The sequence below is a fragment of the Aspergillus lucknowensis genome, assembly GCF_044049455.1.
Source record: "Aspergillus lucknowensis strain CBS 449.75 chromosome Unknown BJX67scaffold_48, whole genome shotgun sequence".
NCBI lineage: Eukaryota > Fungi > Ascomycota > Eurotiomycetes > Eurotiales > Aspergillaceae > Aspergillus > Aspergillus lucknowensis.
The window spans coordinates 103,496-125,539 of NW_027263592.1; the positions used below are offsets into that span (position 1 = coordinate 103,496).

General features: G+C 52.2%; 8 protein-coding genes across 8 annotated transcripts; 5 read left to right on the plus strand and 3 right to left on the minus strand.

The window, feature by feature from the left end:
• The first annotated feature begins 150 nt into the window (after window positions 1–150).
• On the plus strand, window positions 151–2,232 carry BJX67DRAFT_237504 (Set1-mediated histone H3-K4 methylation subunit Swd1). Its single transcript, XM_071026036.1, has 5 exons — window positions 151–400; window positions 459–520; window positions 578–666; window positions 735–875; window positions 943–2,232. Exons 1-5 carry the CDS (start codon window positions 331–333, stop codon window positions 2,015–2,017), a joined length of 1,437 nt encoding a protein of 478 aa, XP_070882704.1. The 5' UTR covers window positions 151–330; the 3' UTR covers window positions 2,018–2,232.
• A 661-nt stretch (window positions 2,233–2,893) lies between these two features.
• Window positions 2,894–4,384, minus strand: BJX67DRAFT_237543 (class I SAM-dependent methyltransferase). Its single transcript, XM_071026037.1, has 2 exons — window positions 3,963–4,384; window positions 2,894–3,830 (listed from the first exon to the last, which is right to left on the minus strand). The coding sequence occupies exons 1-2, from the start codon at window positions 4,193–4,195 to the stop codon at window positions 2,942–2,944; spliced, it is 1,122 nt and encodes a 373-aa protein (XP_070882705.1). The 5' UTR covers window positions 4,196–4,384; the 3' UTR covers window positions 2,894–2,941.
• A 3,286-nt stretch (window positions 4,385–7,670) lies between these two features.
• Window positions 7,671–10,064, plus strand: BJX67DRAFT_362937 (WD repeat protein). The gene is made up of 6 exons (XM_071030047.1): window positions 7,671–8,479; window positions 8,639–8,738; window positions 8,860–8,926; window positions 8,987–9,324; window positions 9,373–9,499; window positions 9,556–10,064. The coding sequence occupies exons 1-6, from the start codon at window positions 8,179–8,181 to the stop codon at window positions 9,700–9,702; spliced, it is 1,080 nt and encodes a 359-aa protein (XP_070882706.1). The 5' UTR covers window positions 7,671–8,178; the 3' UTR covers window positions 9,703–10,064.
• On the plus strand, window positions 10,057–11,378 carry BJX67DRAFT_237705 (uncharacterized protein). Its single transcript, XM_071026038.1, has one exon. The coding sequence runs from the start codon at window positions 10,386–10,388 to the stop codon at window positions 11,169–11,171; it is 786 nt and encodes a 261-aa protein (XP_070882707.1). The 5' UTR covers window positions 10,057–10,385; the 3' UTR covers window positions 11,172–11,378.
• BJX67DRAFT_374356 (tRNA guanylyltransferase) lies at window positions 11,304–12,620 on the minus strand (the record flags this gene model as incomplete). The annotated part of the gene is made up of 8 exons (XM_071031538.1): window positions 11,304–11,537; window positions 11,589–11,693; window positions 11,744–11,832; window positions 11,888–12,063; window positions 12,135–12,179; window positions 12,244–12,375; window positions 12,462–12,551; window positions 12,607–12,620. 8 exons carry the CDS (start codon window positions 12,618–12,620, stop codon window positions 11,304–11,306), a joined length of 885 nt encoding a protein of 294 aa, XP_070882708.1.
• Window positions 12,621–16,849: 4,229 nt separating this feature from the next.
• BJX67DRAFT_362949 (putative lipin Smp2) lies at window positions 16,850–19,888 on the plus strand. Its single transcript, XM_071030048.1, has 5 exons — window positions 16,850–17,326; window positions 17,388–17,458; window positions 17,523–17,793; window positions 17,844–18,738; window positions 18,788–19,888. Exons 1-5 carry the CDS (start codon window positions 17,218–17,220, stop codon window positions 19,662–19,664), a joined length of 2,223 nt encoding a protein of 740 aa, XP_070882709.1. The 5' UTR covers window positions 16,850–17,217; the 3' UTR covers window positions 19,665–19,888.
• Window positions 19,889–19,987: 99 nt separating this feature from the next.
• On the plus strand, window positions 19,988–21,352 carry BJX67DRAFT_237881 (putative transcription initiation factor TFIID, 31kD subunit). The gene has a single exon (XM_071026039.1). It carries the CDS (start codon window positions 20,293–20,295, stop codon window positions 21,187–21,189), a length of 897 nt encoding a protein of 298 aa, XP_070882710.1. The 5' UTR covers window positions 19,988–20,292; the 3' UTR covers window positions 21,190–21,352.
• A 163-nt stretch (window positions 21,353–21,515) lies between these two features.
• Window positions 21,516–21,995, minus strand: BJX67DRAFT_384427 (uncharacterized protein; the record flags this gene model as incomplete). Its single annotated transcript, XM_071033659.1, has 2 exons — window positions 21,516–21,775; window positions 21,872–21,995. 2 exons carry the CDS (start codon window positions 21,993–21,995, stop codon window positions 21,516–21,518), a joined length of 384 nt encoding a protein of 127 aa, XP_070882711.1.
• Between the last annotated feature and the right edge of the window lie 49 nt (window positions 21,996–22,044).

Sequence of the window (22,044 nt, forward strand, 5' to 3'; positions counted from 1 at the left end):
GGGCCCTTTAAAGCTCCGTCACCCGAACATCAGTCTCTTCATTTAGCCAATCATCTATATTATCTTTGAAAAGAAAAGTGGGGTACTGTCTACATCTTAAATGAGTTGTTCACCGCCCGCCGCGCCAGTTTCTCCAAGATCAACTCCAGCAAGCGATAATCTCCCCACCACCAGGCAATGAAGTGAATGCCCGCAATCGTGAGGAGCGCTGGATGTTTGCTCAGCTTTCTCTCCTGGCCTCTTTTCGGGCTGGGGAATGACGTCTCTTCTCTCTCCTCACTTTTCCCTCAGTATTGGCTTTCCTGAGGCAGATATCCGCCTTCCTGCGCCATGAATCTCTCTCTTATTGATCCCTTTGTGCTCGCTCAGGACTACCCAGACACATTATCAGAAAAACTGAGTATGCCTGTCTTTTTAATACATATCGAGCTTAATCCTTTTACTAAATCGCCGCTTAGGGAGCGGGCACGCGACATGCCTTCGATTCAATCGCAAAGGTGACTATCTGGCGTCCGGAAGGGTTAGTTTTGATCGTGAATACTGAACTGGTTGGTGCCCGCACTGACGTCAAAATCAGGCAGATGGCACGGTGGTTATCTTCGATATTGAGACAAATGGGGTTGCGCGCAAACTGAAGGGACACATCAGGCAGATCCAATCGCTCAGGTACCCATACATCCCAAAACCATTCCGGCGCGGGTTCGCCAGAGATAGCTAACTCGGTCGACGTGCAGCTGGTCTGGAGATGGCCGCTATCTTCTTAGCTCTTCTCAGGACTGGAAATGTATACTGTGGGATCTGAAAGATGGCTCCCGTGTACGCACAGTCCGCTTCGAAGCTCCTGTATATATCGCAGAACTCCATCCTTATAACCAGTACGTATCCCCGCGGGTATTGACATTCCGCGATACCTACAGCGCGCTAATACTGGTTCGCCTGCAGTTTATTATTCGTAGCATCCCTCTTCGAAGACCAGCCCGTTCTAGTCGACATCTCCTCCCCAAAACCCATCAAACGCATCATCCCCTCTGCACCGTTTCGCGCGCCGCCCTCCAAAGACGAAGAAGTGAGTCCCGCAGTCGCCGCGAAACAGGCTGCGCAGGACGCAAAGCACTCAACCTGCGTCACCATATTCACCGCGCTAGGAAATCACATCATAGCCGGCACCTCAAAGGGCTGGATCAATATCATCGAAACCCAAACCTGCACCACAATACATTCCACAAAACTCTGCACGGGCGTCATAGTTCTTCTCCGCCTCGCCAGCAACGGCCGTGACCTCCTCGTCAACAGCTCCGACCGTGTAATCCGCACAATCCTCATCCCCGACCTTTCGCAACTCGGCATCGACCTCGAACAAAGCAACATAAAACTCCAAGTCGAACATAAATTCCAAGACGTCGTCAACCGCCTAAGCTGGAACCACGTGACCTTCTCCTCAACCGGCGAATTCGTCACCGCATCCACCTTTATGAACCCAGACATCTATGTCTGGGAGCGCAGCCACGGCTCCCTCGTCAAGATCCTCGAGGGTCCGCGCGAGGAACTCGGCGTCGTAGAATGGCACCCATCCCGCCCACTCGTCGTAGCATGCGGCCTCGAATCAGGCTGCATCTACACTTGGTCCATTGTCACCCCGCAGAAATGGTCCGCGCTCGCCCCAGATTTCGGCGAAGTCGAAGAAAACGTCGAGTACATAGAGCGCGAAGACGAATTTGATATGCACCCAGCCGAGGAGATCCATCAGCGCCGTTTAGACCAGGAAGACGAGGAACCGGATGTGCTTACCATCGAGCCTCAGAAGAATGATCCTGACGAGGAAATTCAGTCGTTCCGTATGCCGGTGCTTTTAGATATCTCTGATAGTGAAAGCGAAGAGGATATTGTTGCCGTTGGACCCGGGACAATGCGGCGGCGCAGTCCCGGTGCTGGTCGGGATCGGTTGAATACTAACGGGGATGGCGAGAAAGATGGCAGGAATGGCACCGCTCGAGGAGCAAAGAGTCGACGGCGATGAGATGGTAGACCACAAGTAGCTTGTCTCATCACGTTTCCGAACTCGGTATGTAACCATAGATTTACCGGATCACTTTTATTTGGCGTTTGGGACCCGCGTAGGGCAAATATGCAGGTAAAGTCCAATCGGCGGTTGGAGTTGAGGGAGAAAATCAACAGATTCCGGAATTCAGACGTGCGCCTGATATTTAGTTCCAAGCTTTCATCTTCGCCAACTATCTTACACTAGATTTCAGACGCGTGTTTCGTCATTCCCTACAGCAGTTGAGGCGCTGTAGGTCCTTGCTCTTGCCAGAACGTGGGATAAAGTTTGGCCAACCAAGACTGTTTCAATCCAAAACATAGAAAGTGATCAGATCAGCTTTGCAAAACCTGACCCAGTTCGTACCCAGGTGGCGTGTTTTCGGACTTCCAAGCCCTAACTATGTAGTATGTTGCTCGCCAAGTGGTCCCACGTCCCGTTCTATATATTTCGCACGTCGTTCCAGGGCCATCATAACCCGGCGGTCGGTATCCATCCCACCCCGGATCTGGCATGCGCTCCAGTCGGGCAATCTGGCGGCGCATTCTCTCTGTGGAGCGTCATTCGCCGGCACCGGTCCGGCATCCCGGGGCGCGGGAGCCGCTGGAACGGTGCCATGATCTCACGACGGGAAGTCTATTCATTGACGAAGTATATCACGTGGCGAAACCGATTGCTGGTGGTCCTCGCTTCACTGCCACACACACTACAATGGCGGGAAGGGAAAACGGCGCCCGGGGGATGAGAACTCCTTTCAAACATTCGCGTCAGAAAGATAATTCCGTTCTTCCACTCGCTGTCTCCTAGTCGCGTCACAATCTCCACACGTGCAGTCCAGAACAACAAGGCGGATTGCCCTCATTTCGTTTTGCTGCAGTGCATCAACGGTCAGATACCCGCCGCCTATCTCAAGGGCTTGCGTGCTTGGTAGATATGTAAGATGTTGTAGGCGTGGATCTCCTTATTGAATGCTTCTATTTTGACCTCTGTGGCGAGCTTCTGGATCTTTTCCAAAGGCCACCCATACACACGGCTGAAAGGGGCTAAACTGAGATTCTCAATGCTCTCCGAAACGGCGAGGTTGTACCAGCGAGCCACGTTCCGCTCATGCTCGTCTTGGTGCCACGGGTTGAGAGGGAGCCCCACGATTTGATGGTCGATTTCCGTGAAGCCAGCGTCCTGCAAATCCTTAAGAGTGTCACGAGAGCTATGGGCGATCGGCCGCATCGTCTCCGCTGTCGCTTGCTTCAAGCATTGATACCAGTGGCGCATGGCCAACCCGTCCAGCGATCGATCATCACAGCGAGGTTCGAAATCGATTTCCACCTGCTCGAACCAGGCGCCGGGCCGAAGGTGGGCAAATATTCTCCGATATAAGTTCGGCCAGCCGAGGACACTCCCACAGCCCATCTGCAGGTGGATGAGGTCCCAGGAATCCTCTCCCATTACCCAGGGGCTCTCAAAGTCAAACGGTGCGTAAAATTCGCAGTTCTTTGGGTGGTTGGGGGGTTGTATAGGAGCCAAATCTACTCCTGCAACAAAAGCGTCTGGGTATTTGTTTGCAACTTCGATTGCCCAGATCCCAGTCCCACAGCCTAGGTCCAAGAATCGGCCATTGCCAGGATGCGGTGCGTAGATCAGACTCTCCGATACCCGAGCAACCATGAACAGTTTGTGGAAGATGTCGAGGCGATCCTGCTCCTGCTCATCACATGGGAGGAAGTAAGTTCCTCTACGGAAGCCATGGTACGTTCGTCCGTTTTCTTCATGGAATTGGTTTCGCTCGGGATTCCTATCATCAGAGAAGAGGAAGGAGCGTACGACGTCAGTCAGTTTCTTAGAAGGAGTGCATATTCAAAAAGGAAAGTGCATGCTTGGACAAAGAAAGGCAAGGAAGGAGCGGAGAGGGGTGAGAGAGAAGTACTTGCTATAGATGGGGCCCATATTTGGAGACCCATTCCTCCGAGCCCATGGACCCCCAGGTGTTGCAAGCCTCGAGACGGTTTCTCGTTCAGTAATAGCTTGAATATCCATAGCATCGGAGTTCTGCCTTGGCCGGCCCACCTCGCTGGAAGTTGGGGAGTGGTAACTGGAGTGGTTGTGCGTCGGGGAGGGCATGGCGGGGGCTCGAGGTCCCACCGGACCGTTTCCGAACATCTGAGGTGTTTATATTAGATGAAATATCGGTAAGCGAGCAGGGATAAGGCGGTTTTTGAGCAAGTTGATACGGATACTCTTCGAGGCCGTAGGAAGCACACAGTGGATCTGTTGACCAGCCGGGGCCAAAGGCCGAGGGATATAGATCAAACTCTGGTCCGATAGCTTAAGTCGAACGCCAAAATATCTAAACCTCGATAGGGAAGGCTTGTCTAGAAGCCCCAGGAGGCGCAATCCCAGGAGATGACGGAGGAGTAAAGGAAACTTAGAAGAGAGTTTTGGGGGGGTTGTCGAGAGCTGAAGGCTTGAGGCCTGTTGAATTGAAGCAAGAAAATCAGTACACCAGGAGAAGGGCACTGAAGGGAAGGCGGCGGGGGGTCAATTATATCTCTCAATTGGAAGAACAAAAGCCTCCCGCAAGAGAGGGTCGACAACCGCCGTTGGAAAGGTCCAGGGGAAAAAAGTAGCGGTCACAGCGCTGGGAATAATAATAATGGCAATAATAATCAAACGGCAGTGACTGAACGCAACTGGCAAGAAGCCACCACAACAATCAGAGTACCCAACCGGCATGGGCCAGAGAGCGATGCAGAAGCAACGCGACTGGGAGGATGAGAGAATTGATCCAAAGCAGGCAGCCCTGATCTTTAAGGTTGTCGTAGCCGCTTTCTTGACCCGGTTGGGCCCACGGGCGCGCGAGAGAGGGCGGGGCAGTTAGACACGCAAATTCAGCCGTCGTTGGAAGAGCGGCCAGGAAGATCTTGGGGGAGAACAGGCTGAGAATCAGGGGAAAGAGCTGAAGAGAGGCAAGTAACGAGGATTCAGTCCCCTGTATGCATCGACATCACACCAGCAAATGGCAGTCGTATCAGGACCATTGGGTTCCAGGGATCCAGGCGATGCTGGTCGCAGGCACCCCTCCTTCAACCACGGTTCGCGCCGCTTAGCCTCATCGAATCTACTTCACCTCTCCTCGGTCTGAACCTTGATGCTGCCACTGGCAGCTTTCCAAGTGAGGCGACTAGTGATCCTCCAGAGTTTACTCGGAGTAATATTCCGTTGAAAGTCTACTAATTGAATTGGGCTGCGTTTTCCTTGCCTCCTCTGACGATCCTTCCTTGTCTTCCTTTGTCTTCCCATAATTTCTTTTCTTCCGCTCGAGGCACTGGGCACCACCATTCTTCGGTATCCACGTTGCAAATTCATTAGTCTCTGCCGATGGGTTTGGTTAGTCGAGTCTGGGGCAGAAAGCAAGCTCGGCTCGCTCTTTGTTTGATGGCAAAATAAGCTAAAATTAGAGGGCGAAAATTACGGAGAATTTCCATCTGATCCGAGCCCTGCTCCATGCGATGGGTCCTTCTTCCACCCTTTCCAACTTTCAGGAGACTTCCGGGCGGGACGGCGGACCGTCCGTCAGCAACGACTGAACCGCTTCTTTCACAGTCCCAGCGCTCTGGGTAAAGGATTGCACCCGAGATTGCCATTGACCCCAATTCGCCGTGCGATCCTATTGATTGCTCCCCAGGACATTATTGGGTCGAGACTGGCGTAAATGATCCCCCTTTCCAGCGATCATGGAGGACGAAGCGACGGGGGCTGGCGTTCAATGTTACTGAAGCAAAAACTTTGTTTCTTTGTCTGGTGCGACAGCTGCAAATATATCCAAGTCAGAACAGACTGTGACAACAAGAGAACTGGCGCTTACAGAACCTGATTTTCCTCTCCACTCCATTCCCCTTCCATCTTCTGCCCATTCTCGGCTTCGGGTTATTAATATTTATATACCTTTATTTATTTTTTCGAAGCTCATAGGTAGTCCCTAGCCGCCAGATTGTGAAGTCCTCATTTTTTTTTCTTCAGGGGCAACGTGAAACCACCGCTGCCCTCTTTCCTCCTGCGCTCGAGGTCTGGTACCATATCAAAAGGCCTGGATAAGCGCCTTCACCAAATCACGCTCCTCTAATTGTGCCTCAACGAAACGTCTTCTTGCCAATTTGGTTGGTGTTGCGGGCGTCGCCAAAATTCTTGTTTCTGGAGTCTGATCCGCTTTTGTGTGACACAGCTCCCTGAAGGTCAATCACTGGATTTCCTCAAGAATGGCGCTTTCCAGCCAGGTCAATCACGACAGAAGGGGAAACAGCTCCAACAGCTTTTCCGGCCCCAGTTTGTCTTTCCTCTAGCGTGGCTCGGTGGTGCACAGTCCACAATCCACAGCAAAACACGAATCCTGCAAAGTCCACGACTCGAAAGGGGGTCTCAACAAGGCCGTAACCAACGAGGGTCGCCACAATGAAACACGCACATGCCTCCGACTAAGTTTCGTCTCTTGTGGCCGGGCCCCGCCGCCCTTCTCCAGCGTGTCCACTCACGTCCATGAGAACCAACAAGTTCCTTCCAAGCCGCGTTCTCGAGAGTCGTTCTCACAACCATTCCGCTTTGATGGTATTGACCAGGACCGCCATATCCATTGGTGGCCAGTGATGGGGGCGTCGTTCCCTTGGTCACGAGAATGACGTGGAAAAGAAATTGCGCTGTCTATCATGGTCGACTGTATCCGCACCACATTCTTGTGGAAAGCGAGCAACATCAGGCGAGCCTCTTTCCTTCCTCACCGACTTGTTCGCTGAATCCGTACAACTAGAGTCCGTCATGATTTCATGCGCCTTCTGCGGCAGCGCATTTATACCTGAGCTGATACATTCGGGCATCGCAGAGCACCTTCATGTGTCTCGCCGAGCCTCACCCTCCTGCCCTCGAGTCTGTCCGCGAGCACACGGAGAGTTCCTAGTTTTTACAATAAGCTAACTGCGCCGCCGTGCGTGAATCCTGATACCAGGCATGGAGAGGTTGGCGGCGCTTCAGGAAGCTTCATTTGCATTCTGCGCGAGGGACCATGCAGTAATATCCCCGCTCTTTCTCCGTCCGATGATCGGACCAGGATCGGCCCCCCAGAGAGAGTTGGATGGCTTGTCAGCCGGTGGAATCCCACAATTCCAAGTGCAACGGAGGCGCAGCGGACGCCAGTCTGCCAATAAGAAAATAAGAGTGGGTGAACACACACGGCATTGCGAACCTGGCCTGAGCTGCTGTCCTCCGAAACCCTTCCCGCGATGAGTTCGCGGGTGGTCACTGGTGGGCGAAAACCGCCTCATGCACTCCATTCCTGCCCAGTCGTGAGATAGTGGCGATCCACTCCTTTATCGAGCCCAGATGACCCCCTCGAAAACCCCAACGGCTCGAGTCCGAACGTACAGCCACGAGGGTTGGGAGACCAGACCTAGCTGCAGGACTAGTGTTGAAATCCAACATCCGTAGACATACAACCAAATCCCAACCAAACTCTCATTCCTGAGTAGGTCCAGAGCAGACTTCACTCTCAAATGAGAGACTAAGAGGATAACCGGCTCTACTGCCGCACAGACGAACTGATAATCCGCTGAGGGTGCTGGGAGCAGTGAGGAATTGCCAATAATATTCCTAGGCAAGCCATTCCTACTATATCAGAATTGATGCCTGGAAAATTAGGTATACATATAGATTATTCTTCAGGTCTTGGCGGATCTGTCCCTTCTGCCGTTCCATCCCAGCAGCAACGAAGACCGGGAAAGCACGCTGCTCTCGAAACCAACAGAGCCAACTCTTTCCGAACAGCTTGTCTCGTGGATTGCTTCCATTGGCTTTTACTAGTAGCCACGCCAGGATAAGCCCACACGGGTATACTTCGCAGAAAAGGAGGAAAATTTTCCTCATCCGCCTGTTTCTACCAAACCTCCAATCTCCACTCTTTCACAGCTAGAAGGATTGTTGGATTGTCAGGCGGGCTGGGACGACGGCGAGTAAGAGCTCGCTGCACGCCTTGACCCTCGTCTTGCAGCGTTAATCTACTCCCTGCAGAGTCCTGCCGTGCTCCCGCGGCTTACCCAGGTATAATTTCTTGTTGGTGGAGCTATCCAAACGAAACAAGACGTCCAGCCTTTCATGCCATGCATACGCTGAAGGAAGCCGCATCTTCCTCGCTGTCTCTTGCCGAGGGCAATTACATCTATTCTATTGTGCCCTCATCTCGGACAGAGTTTGCTGCCATCTCGTCCGATGACTCTCTCCACACTTTTGATGCGAATAGACTCAGCCATGCATCATTAGTGGCCACGCACGATGGGGTCACTTCATTACGGACATATGATGCAGGCAAGCAGCTAGTGGCAACCGGAGGGAGAGACGGAAAAATGAAACTGTGGGATCTTCGCAACGGTAAGAATTCGGCAGTTGTAGCAGTGGAAACGGGTAAGCCTGTCCAGTCTCCCATCCCTTAGTGCAAGAGCTTTCCTCAGCTCCTCCGGCGAGTGGTGGCTGTAACCCTCCCTCTGGTCTGTGGGGGTTTCAAGTTCTTTCCTCACCAGCGGTGGCGCTGCGAACGGCTGACTGACAGCACATTGCAACTAGCGAATCGCGCTCCCGTATTATCGATAGCCAATTGCTTTGAAACCAACACTCTCGTTGCTGGAACAGAACTCCTTTCCCATCAGGCGATTGTTGCATTCTGGTGAGTCTTCCCGGTTGGGAGTGCTCGGTGGTGTCCAAAGAGGTCGATGGACCGACTCCGGCGTAACGCAGACCCATTGCTTCAACATGTGGTTAATTCCATGAGCTGCTAACTGACGCAGGGATGTTAGATCCCCGAACCAGCCGCTTCTCCAGTATGTCGAAAGCCACAATGATGATGTCACTGAGGTAAGTCTATCACCAAGAAACAAGCGAATAACTCTAAACAATGTCGTGTCCATGATCTAGCTTCAATACCACCCAACCCGCCGCAACATCCTACTCTCGGGAAGTACCGATGGTCTCGTCAACATATACGATACGGCGATCACGGATGAAGACGAAGCCCTGGTGCAGGTCATCAACCATGGATCCGTGCATCATGCCGGCTTTCTCAACGAGAAAACCATATACGCCCTAAGCCACGATGAAGTATTCTCCATCCACGCTGCTACGGATCCAGACGACCAGGCACAGGAGCCCGAGCCCGTGCAATTTGGCGATCTGAGACAGCCTCTGAAATGTGAATATATCGCCCAGCTGTGTATCGGCAGCCAGGGGTCATATATTGCTGCAGGAAATAAGATGTGAGCGCGATCGCCCACCACTCATACTGGCTGGCTAATTATCAACAGCGATAAACGACTGGACCTAATCCCTCTTTTCCCTACGCCATCCTGGCGCTTCGACGAGCAAAATAGCTGGCGCCTTCCCGGCGGCCACGGCGAGGAAGTCGTACGCTCCGTTTACATAGACGAACAGGTATGTTACCCCCTCCCCAATAATGACGCTAGAGCCGTCTAACCCAACAATTCCAGACCCAATCCGTATTCAGCTGCGGCGAGGACGGTTTCGTGCGCGCTTGGAAGCCTGAGGCAGGGGTGAGTGAGCCAGATACATTGATGACGACACCACGGCCGAAGGAGAAGAGATCCAAGGATAAGGCGAGATTCAAGCCATATTAGTGAAATGGAATATTTTATTTCCCTCTGTTTGTCTCGAGCTGGAGAGAATGCTCAACGAAACGGGGTCGTGCTACCAAACGTCTGCGATATATAACACCAAGGAAAGCGCTAGTTGAGGGGATGGCACACCTGAATAGATGTCGAGGGTTAGGATCAGGGCTTTGAACCTGGGCTCAGATTCTTGTCTTACAGATGTCTATATATTTCATATACCTTGGAAAATAGAAAGTCCATCCGAAAACCAGACTGATTGCTCCTGGATTCGAACCGGAGCCATTTTCGGTCTGCTGTTGTTCACTCCTCATGGCTCGCCGAGCTCCCCACCCGCAGTCTTGGCGGTCTGCTTCTCGACGAAATTTTACTTTCATACTGCGGAACAGGAGCTAGCGGTCGGACGAGCACTCAAGCAGCATCAGCGCGGCGGTCTGCGCATATTACTACCTCTTCTTATTTTCAATCCTTTTCCCCTGAAATCGAGGGACGCCATCGCCACCGATTCAATGACCGCATGATCCTTCTCGACTCGTCGATTACCTCCACCTTCCTTCCAGCCTTTCACACCCCCGACGACATCAACCCCAAGTAACCCATCCGCTCTTCCCCATTAATCCATCCACCCCTCAATCGACCGCAATAGAATAGAATTGACCGCCCTCCCCCCTTTCCCCTCGGCGCGCGAAAGAATGGACGCCTACGCATACCTAATCCGCCACGGCTGGTCCGGCACGGGAAACCCACTAAACCCCGATCGCGCAGGCGGGGCGCGCGGCGGACTGGGCCTGACAAAGCCGCTGCTTGTTGCGCGGCGGCAGGGGAACTCCGGTGTCGGGAATCGGACGACGAAGGACCCGACGAATCAGTGGTGGTTGCGGGGGTTCGAGGACGCTTTGAAAGGTGTTGGGAACGGGAGCGGGAATGGAAATACGGATGGGAGTACGGCGCCAAAGGCGAATGCGTTGACGAGTGAGCTTTATCGGTTTTTTGTGAGGGGGGAGGTTGTTCCGGGGACTTTGGGGGGTCACAGTGGCATTGGAAATACAATAGAGGAGGAGAAAAAGGGTTCAAGGAAGCGGAAGAGAGACGATGGGGGGGAGAGTAGGGAGGAGAGACGGAGGAGGAAGGAGGATAAGAAAAGAAAGAAGGCTGAGAAGGAGACTTCTCGAGAACGGAAGAGGGAGAAGAAAGAGAATAAGAGGGCGAAGAAGGCACAAGGCGAGAAGAGGGATTCTGAGGAGGACTATCCTACACCGGTATCGATGGACTTGGATTTGACGGGCGATGGGCCTGACGGACGGTTATTTCTGGACATGGAGAAATTGGAGAAGCTGAGGAAGAAGGAGAAGAAAAAGGACAAGGATAGGAAAAGAGACAAATCTTCGAACAAGGATCGCAGGAAGAGCAAGAGACGAGAGGGCTCTTCATCAGACGAACGCTCCAAACGAAAATCGAAACAGAGCAAAACCACGTGAGGATGTTGACTATATTATATCCGTTGGCATGGCATGGCATATATAGACTTGAAGTATTATAGATACCCATTTGGCTTGGATATACAAGCGGTTCTTTACACTTCTGATATCGACTTGTGATAGAGCAACCTATCAAACCTCCGCTGGCAACTTCCCTGGCTTTCCTGAAAGGATCCAAGGCCTTTGCTCCCAGAAGTCGTCCTTGGTGATATCCACATGTTCAACCACGACTTGCGCCTTCCGCCGTAGCTTGCGGATCTTTTCCTGCTGGGATTTTGAGACGTTTTCCGGCGCAGCTGTCTCTTCCTCCCCTAGATCCTGCGATGTCTTGGACACTGACTCTGCCTTTGTCTCCTCGAGTTGATACTAAACCCGTCACCAGTAAGCTCAAGACTAAAGAAGAAATGGCTAACCTACCTGACGAAAAACCACGCTCCCCTTCTTATAAATATTCTCCTCGTTATTATAATTAATCCCAAACCGCTTAAACAGAATCTCATTCTTATCCGATGACACAGTTCCCTGCCTCCGTTAACATCGCCCAGGCTCCGCCATAATATTCCCATACTTACCTGCAACTCCCTCTCAGCATCAGTATTGCTCATACCCCCCTTCAAAACCATGTTCCAGAACGTCGTATTGTAGAGATTATTGATATGGCCTGCCAACTATAAGCACCATCTCCAACTCGAGCAAACACGCGTGGATAAACTCACAATCAACCTGCCGCCAACTCATATAATCACGCAGATTCCTCGTCGTTGGATATACGACCGCCCGCCCATCAAACGAAGGTAAGTATGGAGACTGCAGCGGTGTATCGGGAAAATAGTTGCTCCATTGATAGACATAATGGGCCGTGAAGGTCGAGACAATGGTGGTTACTAGTTTCCTATTCGAGATCTCAACCTTCCCATCCCATCATCCTTGATTGTAGTCAAGCCAGAGAAAAGGTAGACATACGCACTCCGCCTCTCAAAAAGCTCACACGACGGATGGAAGATGAAACTCCCGAGCGCACGTTAGTCAGGTCAATCCGTCGCATCAAGGCTCGCGCGAAGGCAAGACAAACCTATACTCATCACTAACTCCGTAAGCGATCGCCAGATCAGGAAGATCTTTGAGCACTTCGACCGCAGCAACGTTCATTAGGTCGAGTGCACGGCGATCATTTGGTTTTTCGAAGGCGTATCGATCAGATAACCTGCCCCAAGACGGTAAGTGAACCGCCATTGCAGGGTTCGGCCTCAGTTCAAAGAAACGATAAAAACTACGCAGGAAGGGACTGACTTATGAAAGCCTCGTCCGTCTATTCGGACGACGATCCATGTGTTTGGAAGGAGGATGTCTGATTGCTCAAAAGTCCTGACATATTCGTATCTGCCGTTCGGTGTTAGTCATAAGGACTGGCTTCGAGGAGAGTGAGATCGAGTACTTTGAATTCGCCATGATGACGTTGAGATATCATTTATTGCCTGCGCTTAACTGGTCGCTGGGTTAATCGTTGGAGATCGTATTGATATTCTTTACTTCGCATGTTCGGAGACGAAGAGATTGTGGGGAAGCACGCGGCGGGCAACCGACACATCCTCACCACGTTACTGGCGTGGCTCCTCTCCCTCCGTGCTGTTGGATCACGGGTCCGTATGTGTGCTACACCCTTTTGGTGACGGGAATGCTATTTATCTGAATGTTGCGAAGGAAAGAAATAATGACAGTGGCCCATGGATAAAGTATAGTCTAGTAACGGCTGTATGTGACAGCATGTGGTGTCTATAAAATATGGAGTTACGGAGTAGATAGTAGATCGAAAAGCTATAGAGAGGATGGGAAAGAGGATGGGAAGCCCTGCATTGGGGTGGATATGTTTCTTAAAAGTCAAGAGGTCGCTTCCTCTTCAGGAATCTCATCATCACCAAGCTCGCTTGCCCGCTCGCTCGGCCTTTCACTCGTCTCGCTCGCCGCCCTGTCGGATTTTTTTGACTTCCGACTGAAGAAGCTAAGACTGCTCCTGCTCAACCTCTCCACTGAATGCGAACTGGACACGGCACTGTCAACGCTCTTGGCGAGTTGTGCCCCGCTGTCAACATCTTCATCAATATCGCCTTGTGGATCGCCCTTCTTGAAGAATAAACCCGAACGGTCCTTCCAAGACCCGAACTTACTAGAACTACCTTTGCGGGTGAGCTTCCGGATAAATGACCCTTTTGAGCTGGCGTTATCCGTTGATGTAGCAGATGGCATGCGCTCAAGAGACTCGTAAGAGTCTCGTGGGAAATTAGAAAGGGATCGAGAGCCCCTGGACCCAAGGGGCTCCGAAGGAGATTCGCCCTCAAAAGATGTGTCGAAAGACGAATCTGCTTCCTTATCCTTCCCTTTGGCCTTATCATTCTCCTCCTTGTCCGACCTCCTTCCAGGTATGTTGAAGGTAGGTGCTGCTGGGTTCAATTTCGGGGTGATGGGTCGATGGGACGATGATGGGCGTGTGCCGATAGGGGCCTGCAGCGGTCGGCCCTGTCTCTCGAAAGTTGTTGACTCGTCAATATAATCAGGTTCTCCTGCGAGGCCTAGGGGAAGATGACCAGAAGAGCCGTATTGAGTAGTAGAAGGGCGTCGGGATTGTGCTCTTGACCATGTGGACGGGGAAGCCCAGTCAAAACCAAGAGGACTTCGGTGGCCAGCCTTGTCAGTCGATGGCCAGCCGAAGTGGCGGTTATCCGTCGAAGGATGTGGGAATAGATTGTCGGATGATAATGTGGACGACGGTCTTGGAGACAACGAGCCTCTTCGAACGCCGCCCAGAATTGACGACGGATCGATAGGATCGTGCCTAGGGCTGAACTGGTTGTATCCAGTACTGAGATCTGACCCCTCGCTCGACTTGGGCAGGTTTCCGCCACTGCCAAATCTGAACCTACTGGGTGAGAAGATACTGGAGATGCTTCCACGTTTGGAAGGTAAATGATCGGATGAGGAGTCCGCGGTGACTCCAGTTGTGTTGTTCCTTGGGAGCAATGACATCGGGTTAGCCCAGCTGGTGGTGTGGCTGAGGCGGCGACGCCTGGACCCAATGGGATCTATCTCATCGAGATCTCGAGGGAATGACTGGCTTTGCCCTGGTTTTAAGCTTCCCAGAAGAGGTGGCTCGTCCGCGTGTGTTTTGCCGCGAGGCCGAGTGAAGTCGAAAAGGCTGGTTAATCGTCTCGACGCACTTTTGGGTGCATCCTCTGTGTCCCCAAGCGGGAGAGACCGATTATCAATTTCCTGGGAGTGCTTCTGGACTTCCTGAGGACTGGCGAAGAGACTCGCAGGCCGACTTCCAGAAGACACTGGGGAAGATGGTAGAGGAGGGAAGCTGTCGCGCTGCGGAGTTGTCTGTTCAAGGTCTGAAAAGCGAGCTTTGATGACGGGCTTGGGCAATTCTGGAGACTCTTCATCGCCCAAGAGATCGGACGGAAGGAGTGCATCCGCTCGGGGGCTCATTTGTGGGTTAGTAATGGAAAAGTCAGAACCTCTGCGGGAGCTCTCGGGCTGACCGGTCAAACCAGGGAGGGTCATTCCATTGTTGATGTTGAAAAAAGACGTAGCTGGAGCAAACGTGGGCGAGGTGGTTGTGGGAGGGTTGTAAGCCATGTTGGTAGGGAACGGCTCTAGGGTAGGAAAGTTCATTGGCGAGGAGACGTTGCTGTTGAGTGAACTGCGATGGCGGCGTGGTGGACGGATGGTAGCCGTGCTCGGCACGTCCACATCCAGAGTCGACAGGGGGAAGGCGGCAGCACCACCGGTCCGTTGCGATGTTAACCATTTGAAGCGATCCTGTGCCTCTTGGTACTGTTGGTGGGCTTGTGCATTGAGGTTCACCAGTTGAGCGTATTGGGCTTGTAGATTGCTGAGCTTGATTTCCCATTGCCGGGCTCGCTCGTTGTCGATGCGATCTAGTTCCTTTCCATCCTCTCCATCAGCCTCTGGATATCCCTTGCGTTCGTCCTCAAGTCTTTTCAACCGGCCACCTTTATCTTGGATATCCTCATCAATGACTCTCAGCTCTGCTTGCTCCTTCGCAATCTTCTCTCTGATTTCTTCAGCACGTTTATTCTTCTCATCCTCCAGACGGGCCTTCTCCTTCCTAGCGTGCGTAGCCTCGGCGCATAATTGTACCACTTGTGCCTGCCACCGTAGAAGGTCGCTCTTCCGCTTCTTGCGATCGGCCTCTTTCTGCTGAAGAACCCTTTCACGCTTAGCCTTTTCATTCTGTACCGTACGATTGACACTCTCCAGCTTGTTAACGTGCTTCTTTAAATCGCCACTGGCCTCGTCCTTCTCCCTAACACGCTTCTTCAGCTCATCCCGCTGTTTTTCAAGCTCTTTTAGGAGAGCAATATGTTCGTCGTCTTCATCCACTGTCTGGCGTTCCACGGTGTCGTTGTCGTGCTGCAAACTTTTGAGTCTATCTGCGAGTCGGGAAATATCCTCGTCTTGATCGTAAGCGGTGGCGCTTGGATGCATACTCTCCGGATGACCGTGCGAGGCGTCTATGGTACCAGCCGCGGGAGATTGCCTGCGCCCAACGGAGGATCGCTTGCCTTGCATTGGACCTCCACTGTGTTCGCGGGCCATCAGTGGCGCCGAAGGCGCAGGGAGTCCAGCAGTCGACCGAGGGACCGACGCCCGGATCGTCGGACCAATTGACGGCGCATCTCCGTCGGACTGACATTCTGGAAGGTACTTGGTGCGTACATGGATGACAGCACTGGGTGTGTGAAAGTTCGCTGCACTGATGGAGAGAACACATATATGGTATATACTGCCGGGGACAAGATTCTGAATTCCGACTGCGGTTTCCGCTCGTTTGGTTTCACCAACTGTGAGTTTTAATTTGTGTGAGGCGACTGTTGAGATTGATAAAGGGAATAAGCTTGGAAGGTAAAGCTTACCTTTGGCGCCATTAACCTGAATTATATGCTTATGAATAGAGTTGTGGAACTCTGGTTGTTTCCAAGCAATCCGAATCTCACGAGCAGTGATCTCCTCCAGAGTAACTTCTGGTGGCGGAGGGATATCCAAACCAAGCTTTTCAATCAGGACCTCATTGGGGGTCTGGCAGACCTGCCACGCGCGGTATAGGAGCCTTTCGGCTGTGTTAATTGAGCGCAACTAGACATTACTGGGATCCGTTGCGGAAACCTACCAGCTCAAAGCCCAAAGAATGCTTGCCGCAAGGAAGAGAGCCATGACACCTCGCACCCTTACACGAGGGACCACGCTTGGGTAGGCGTCAAAAGGGAGATAAAACGGCTCATACATCCCAGCTTCGGTCCATGGGCAATTCGAGGGAGAGGTTCGCCGATAAGTCGGTTTCTGCACAGAGGAATCTGGTCTCAAGGTCTCATCCCGGAAGACCATGGACAAAACGAAGCGTTCCGGGAAGTCACAGTGGGGAGGTCATGTGAGCACTCTGACTAACACCTTGCAAACTAACCAGTAATGGCTAGTCGCTGGTAGTTACTTTGTCGGTGGAAGATAACCTTTTACCAAATTCGTCTAGACTCAGGCCACGGTCAGACGACAGGGCTGGAGTCCAACTCGAGTTTAGTGCGACATAATTCGGAATAATGCATGCTTATATAACCAATCAGCATCTGATTGCGCGTTGAGCGGTTGAGTCGCAGCCTCTCCCAACGATCTGTCAACGTCCTCAGCATCTCCTCACTCAGTTGGCGGCGCTTTTAAACCCCTCGGCTGCAATCTGCCACCGATCCGTTCGCTTGCCCTCCAACTAAGATGACCTGAAGCCTTGGGCTCGACGCTGGGATCTGAATCGGTTCGATTCTTCGCCTTTTCGCTCTTGTTTCTCCACCTGGGATGTCTCTCGGCTCTGTCACATGGGCTCTAAGAACGCGGCAATTCCTGCTTCAGCTCGTGACTTTCTTCCGCATCTCAGCTCCACTAATTTCATTGTCGTCCCCTGCTTCTGTTGCGAATTGTGTCTACTCCTGTGGCTTGCGATCATTGATTCTGCGGCGGTAGCTCGCCTTGATCTCACGAGATGCAGTACGTCCGAAGTATTAGCGGCTCCGTCTCTAAGACGTGGAATTCGATCAATCCAGCAACCCTGAGCGGAGCCATCGACGTGATTGTTATTGAACAGGAAGATGGTTCGTTTGCGAGCTCTCGATCTGGTGTTGTCACATCCTCACTGATTGCGCTCCCCCAAAGGAACCCTTGCATGCTCGCCTTTCCACGTACGCTTTGGCAAGTTTTCTTTGCTCCGTCCATACGAAAAGAAGGTACCACGGACTGACGACCATCCCCGCGTTTGATATATCTGAGCCACTGACTCTTGCTGTCAAGGTGGAGTTCAAGGTCAATGGTGTCAAACAAGAATATGCGATGAAACTGGGAGAGGGCGGCGAGGCGTTTTTCGTCTTTGAAACAACAGACGAAATCCCCGCATCTCTGCAAACATCTCCTTTGGTATCACCAACTACAAGTCCGAGAATACGCAGCGAAGAAAATTTGGCGCCGTCTCTTCAGGAACCGGAATATTTGGATCTTGATCAGTCCAAAGGAGCTATTCATCCCTCGCTCGTTTCAAGAGGAGGCCGGGCGACCAGTGATTTGGGTACGGCGAACCCTACGTTTCTCCTCCTTCTCTTGCTCATCTACGTCTAGGTTTGGTGACGCCTTTATCTCAGTCGCCAGAAGAGTCTACACTCGAGAGATCTCGCCAAAATTCATTTGGCTCTACGCCAACCAAGTTAGATCGTGCTGTTTCCGATGGTATTCTGCCGACTGAGGCTCGCAACAGCGGGGCCAGCGTATCGGATTATGCTTTCCAACTGCAACGACCCGGATCAGCGAGTTCTACTGATGAGCCCAGTGACAATCGGCGTTCCCAGAGTCCCCCTCCAGTATCTTTACAAGAGGCCGTAACGCGCGCTCTATCCTTGTCTCAGAAACTATCTTCATCGAATATCCCCTCTCGTGTTACCGATACTGGTGATCTCATGCTTGATATGACGGGCTATAAGAGTAACGATGAGGATGCTCTCCGTGCCGAGGTTGTTGCGCGAAAGATTCTTGCGGAGGAATTGGAAGGAAACTACGATATCGGTGCTCTCATCGGCGCGGATGAACACGGCAACTTATGGATATACAGTAGCGAGGAGTCTAAGGAAGCGGCGAATCGCCGGGCGACGTTTAACTCTATGCGGCCTAGCTCCGCCATGAGTGAAAATGCGATTTCGGACCCTGGCTATCACAGTGACGGTGATGAGTCTCTCCATGATCCGTCTTTCCAGGCCCGACACCACCGGGCGAAATCTGACGTCCAAACCGGCTTCCCAACACCACCGCTCTCCCCCCCTCAATCGTCTAGTCTTGAGCCCACACGCAATTATGCGAAAACACTACGGCTCACAAGCGACCAGCTGAAGGCCCTGAACCTGAAGCCTGGAATTAATGATATGTCGTTCAGCGTTAACAAAGCTACCTGCACAGCTAACATGTATCTTTGGAGTGGAAATATCCCGATTGTCATCTCGGATATCGACGGGACAATCACCAAGTGAGCTCTGCGCCGACCATTGAACTTTTCCTTTGCTAATAAAGACTAGGTCTGATGCATTAGGACATGTACTAAACATGATTGGCCGAGACTGGACCCATGCCGGAGTAGCCAAGCTGTACTCCGATATCGTCAGTAATGGCTATAACATCATGTACCTTACTAGCCGATCTGTGGGACAGGCAGATACTACACGATCATATGTCTATGGTGTTTGCCAGGATGGGTATAGACTCCCGAAAGGCCCTGTCATCATGAGTCCGGATCGCACAATTGCTGCCCTTCGACGAGAGATCTACCTGAGAAAGCCGGAGGTCTTCAAGATGGCATGCTTGCGAGATATCTCGGGACTCTTTAACGGAAAGGAGAATCCATTCTACGCGGGATTCGGCAATAGGCTTACGGACGCTCTCAGCTATCGGTCCGTGAATATCCCTTCCAGCAGGATTTTCACCATCAATTCGAATGCTGAAGTTCAGCTGGACCTATTGAGCCTGAATAAATATAAGAGTAGCTACGTTTCCATGCGTGAGCTGGTGGACCATTTTTTTCCTCCCGTCAGCTTGCTGGTTCAAGCTGGAGGCGAGAACTACACAGATTTTACATATTGGAGGGACATTCCACAAGATCTTGACGACATTTCAACGACAGATAGTGAGGGTGAAAGTCAGGCGGATGAAGAGGAAGTGGAGGGTGAGGACGAGTATGATGGTGAGCTGAGCGACGAAGAAGGCAGCGAGCTCGAAGATGACGAAGTTGCCGAGGAAGAAGACCTTAGCGCAAGTTTCATCTCCCAGGCTACCGATCCTTACGAGGAAGCCGAGACGGAGAGCGTGGGCGTGGTCCACGACGATGACGATATGATGGAAGAGCCTGATGCCGCAGTTCCAGGAAAGGATTCAACTCCGTCCTCCCCCGGCAGATGAGGGCTGAGTGTGAAGATACTGGCTATATGGCGGGATCATGGATGCGTTTTTGGGGAACTTGGTTAGACCACTTGCATTGCTGACGGTGTTGTTGATTCTTCTCAAGCCGCATGATAGGTGTTTTTGATGGTTGCATATAAGCGTTGCTGGTCCTCTGCCTTTCTGGTTAGAAATTGTATTTTTACTCCTAGAGACGGAAGAGTACTATCAGTTGATGTCCTGGACTCCTAATCTTCACAAGTAATTGAAGTTGCAAGCACACATTCTTGGCTCTCAGCACTCCATGGGAGACTCCAGGGTTAAGGTTCCAAGGTTCCAACCTTGGAAGGTAAAGTAACTTTCCTATATTGGCATAGCGTGAATGCGGCAGAATCTCAAGCATTTCCGACGATGGCAACGTTCAACTCTCATCCCAATCCCTTCCCCCTCACCTCTTCACAGATCGCCTTACCAACACGTATCCAGTCCCTAAGTGAGCTACCGAGATTAGTATGACCCATGCTCAATTCAACATAGATCGTCCCGCATGCCCAACACCTAATCTTGTCGCGGCCTGTTCATCCCATCCGCTTTCCCTCTGATAACCACCGTCTCTCACCCATCACAGCAACAAAAGATATCCAAGAAAATGGCATCGCCAAGCCAATCGCAAGCAGCGCCCTCCACGCAACCCCTCACACCCCCGGCTGAGCCCTCAACTAACAACGCAACATCAACCACAACCTCCGCCCCTTCACAACAACCGGTACCCACAAACACAAACACAGCCGCACAGCCAGCGCAAACGAGCGTAACACCAGCGCCGCAACCCGCCCAGGTTCCCGCCACATCATTAAAGGATACCGGGAAATCTCGCCGCCCGCGCGATGTCCGCCTCATCCATATGCTCCTTGCCTCCCTCGGTGTCACATCGTACCAAGAGCGCGTCCCGCTGCAACTCCTCGACTTCGCATACCGCTATACCTCCGGCGTGTTGCAGGATGCCGTACACCTCACGACGGAGGGGTATGCCGGGGCTGGACCCGAAGCGGCTGGCGGCGCGGGTGGGAAGGCACCACTTGAAGTGAATTCCGTGACGCTCCCAGCGCTCAGGCTGAGTATTGCCTCGCGACTACATTATCAATTCCAGACCGGGCTGCCGAAGGAGTTCCTTATGGATGTAGCGGCGGAGAGGAATCGGGTTGCCTTGCCGGGCGCTACGAGGGGGTTTGAGGCGACTACCCCTGGGTCTGGGAAACCCGCTGCGTCGAGTAGTGTGCTTATGGGTGGGATGAGGCTGCCGCCAGAGAGGTTCTGTTTGACCGGAACCGGGTGGAATATGACCGAGGAGTGGGAGAGTGAGGGGGAGGAAGAGGTTCCACTTGCGGAGGAGCGGGATGAGGGTACAACGGGGCTTGGAGAGGATAAGGAAGGTGAGGGAGAAGGGGACGAGGAAGAAGATGGAAAGATGGAGGATATCTTTGGGGAGGATGCTGTTATGGGAGATGGGGATGACGAAGGGGATAAGGACATGACGGATGTCTGATAGGAGGGCTATATGCATAATACTGGCGTTCTCTGCGTTTTCTTCCTCGTTCGCGACGATCTCTTATTTTTGGGTTATGGTCAGGTCAAGCTCGGCCAGGTAAAGGAGAGATTTGGTCCAATTCTAATTCCACAGGATGTTCTGTACTGTACATAAAGTAATGGGCTGAAGCTTGCCCAGCTCGATGCAACATGCTATACTCAGCAGGAGTAAAAGAAAGAACAATGCAACAACGCCATGAAAATGTATACACAATATGAAATATCATCCGTCCACGCCTCGATTAATATTCGAATCCGAAGCAAAAGAAAAAAACAAAAGGATCATCAACTTGGCTCCTGAGCAGCCTTCCTCCTCTCAGCCTCCCTCATCATCGTAATAACCTCCTCCCTCCTCTTCTCAACCCTCGCAGCTTCTTCCTCTTTCGCCTTCCTCCTCTCCGCGTGTGTCGCGAACCACTCTTCCCGCGCCCGATCCTCCTCCTCGGGCTTCGCATGCGCAACCATACACGAGTTCATCGCGAGCCGTTGTGTCCGGCAGACCCAAGTTGCTGTGACGGTGCGGTTGACGGCGCATTCGGCGAATGCTGGAATCACAGAAAGAGAAGGGAATTAGCCTGCCTTCTCGTTTCGGTTCCCGGGAGGGAAGTCAGGAGGGGGAAAAGCAGGATCGAAAGAGTTACCTTTGATTTCCGGCGCGCAATGGGAGCGCACGCGCTTGTAGTATAATTGCTTAACTTCGGCTTCTTGGGCGGCGGAGAGCGGGAGGGGGTTGCGGAGGTTGTATTTTGGGTTTGTTGTTGACATTGTCTGCTTCTTTTCTTGCGTGATGACTTAAGAGGGGGATGGAGAGAAT

Excerpts from the sequence above, each read along its gene's own strand:
- BJX67DRAFT_237881 (XM_071026039.1), top strand. The coding sequence starts at position 20,293 with ATGGCATCGCCAAGCCAATCGCAAGCAGCGCCCTCCACGCAACCCCTC.
- BJX67DRAFT_237705 (XM_071026038.1), top strand. The coding sequence starts at position 10,386 with ATGGACGCCTACGCATACCTAATCCGCCACGGCTGGTCCGGCACGGGA.
- BJX67DRAFT_237543 (XM_071026037.1), bottom strand. The coding sequence starts at position 4,195 with ATGTTCGGAAACGGTCCGGTGGGACCTCGAGCCCCCGCCATGCCCTCC. Across the intron at positions 3,831-3,962 it reads ATGGGCCCCATCTATAGCAA|GAATCCCGAGCGAAACCAAT; the intron begins GTACTTCTCTCT and ends CTCTGATGATAG.
- BJX67DRAFT_362937 (XM_071030047.1), top strand. The coding sequence starts at position 8,179 with ATGCATACGCTGAAGGAAGCCGCATCTTCCTCGCTGTCTCTTGCCGAG. Across the intron at positions 8,480-8,638 it reads AGTTGTAGCAGTGGAAACGG|CGAATCGCGCTCCCGTATTA; the intron begins GTAAGCCTGTCC and ends CATTGCAACTAG. Across the intron at positions 8,739-8,859 it reads CAGGCGATTGTTGCATTCTG|GGATGTTAGATCCCCGAACC; the intron begins GTGAGTCTTCCC and ends TAACTGACGCAG.
- BJX67DRAFT_362949 (XM_071030048.1), top strand. The coding sequence starts at position 17,218 with ATGCAGTACGTCCGAAGTATTAGCGGCTCCGTCTCTAAGACGTGGAAT. Across the intron at positions 17,327-17,387 it reads TGTTATTGAACAGGAAGATG|GAACCCTTGCATGCTCGCCT; the intron begins GTTCGTTTGCGA and ends GCTCCCCCAAAG. Across the intron at positions 17,794-17,843 it reads CCGGGCGACCAGTGATTTGG|GTTTGGTGACGCCTTTATCT; the intron begins GTACGGCGAACC and ends ATCTACGTCTAG.
- BJX67DRAFT_237504 (XM_071026036.1), top strand. The coding sequence starts at position 331 with ATGAATCTCTCTCTTATTGATCCCTTTGTGCTCGCTCAGGACTACCCA. Across the intron at positions 401-458 it reads CACATTATCAGAAAAACTGA|GGAGCGGGCACGCGACATGC; the intron begins GTATGCCTGTCT and ends ATCGCCGCTTAG. Across the intron at positions 876-942 it reads GAACTCCATCCTTATAACCA|TTTATTATTCGTAGCATCCC; the intron begins GTACGTATCCCC and ends GTTCGCCTGCAG.